The following is an 829-nucleotide window of genomic DNA, read 5'->3' on the forward strand; positions in this document are numbered from 1 at the left end:
ACATCTACATAAACAAGCTCCGCCCCTTCTGTCACTCACCCTGTAGTCCGGGGGGCGGCCAGCTGGTCAAGGTATCCTTGTAGCGGAGAATGAAGGAGAGGGTGGAGCCAGTGCGTGTCCACATGTCATAGAGAAACGCCCACACGTTGTCCTCCGGTTGCAGCTGATACTCTAGTAGAGGAGAAAAAAATAGAGAGAGAAAGAAAGGAATAGTAATACAGATCATGATAATCTTTACATATTATATTTTTGGAAGTTCGTCACTTTGGCCACCTAAAACTTCCGAACCACATAACTTTCGAATTTGACAAAATTAATGGTGGTTAAAATTCATTCAAAGGGAGCACAGTTTTATTAAGGGGCCTGAAGTCACTGTAGTTTACTTTTCAGTTTTTTCATTAGTTTCGTTTAGATCTAATCTTGGGAAAGTCCGTCTTCTAAGACGCCATTGTAAACAAGTGAGGTTTCTGTTCACTTGCCGTGCGCAGCGCACTGTTTCCACACCTTTGAGATTCTGGAGTGTACAACCACGAAAGAGGAATAGAAAATCAATCTGTACGTCATCTATTATATATTTGGCAACTTGGAAACACATGTGTCATTTTTCTCTCAAGATTTATTGTTCCTTTCCAGTAGAGTGTAAATATAGATCTAGTAGGCCAATGACTTTCAGTTGGTGTTAATGCACCGATCATTCCTTCATCGTTTCAAATCAACTGATAGATTTCTTCGATGGTCTTGTCGAGAAGCCGGCTGTTTGATTGATTTATTAATGATGGATGGATGGATGGATGGATGGATGGATGGATGGATGGATGGATGGATGGAT

General features: G+C 41.3%; 1 protein-coding gene across 1 annotated transcript in view; it reads right to left on the reverse strand.

Moving 5' to 3' along the window:
- The window catches only part of LOC101845792 (apoptosis-stimulating of p53 protein 1), a gene marked incomplete in the record, with an annotated part of 97,982 nt that overhangs the window by 89,690 nt on the left and 7,463 nt on the right, over nt 1-829 (reverse strand). The window contains 1 exon segment of the mRNA XM_013085764.2: nt 40-171. Within this exon segment, the coding sequence (XP_012941218.1) occupies nt 40-171 (132 nt within the window).

This window comes from Aplysia californica, unplaced genomic scaffold (assembly GCF_000002075.1).
Source record: "Aplysia californica isolate F4 #8 unplaced genomic scaffold, AplCal3.0 scaffold00404, whole genome shotgun sequence".
NCBI classification, from domain to species: domain Eukaryota; kingdom Metazoa; phylum Mollusca; class Gastropoda; order Aplysiida; family Aplysiidae; genus Aplysia; species Aplysia californica.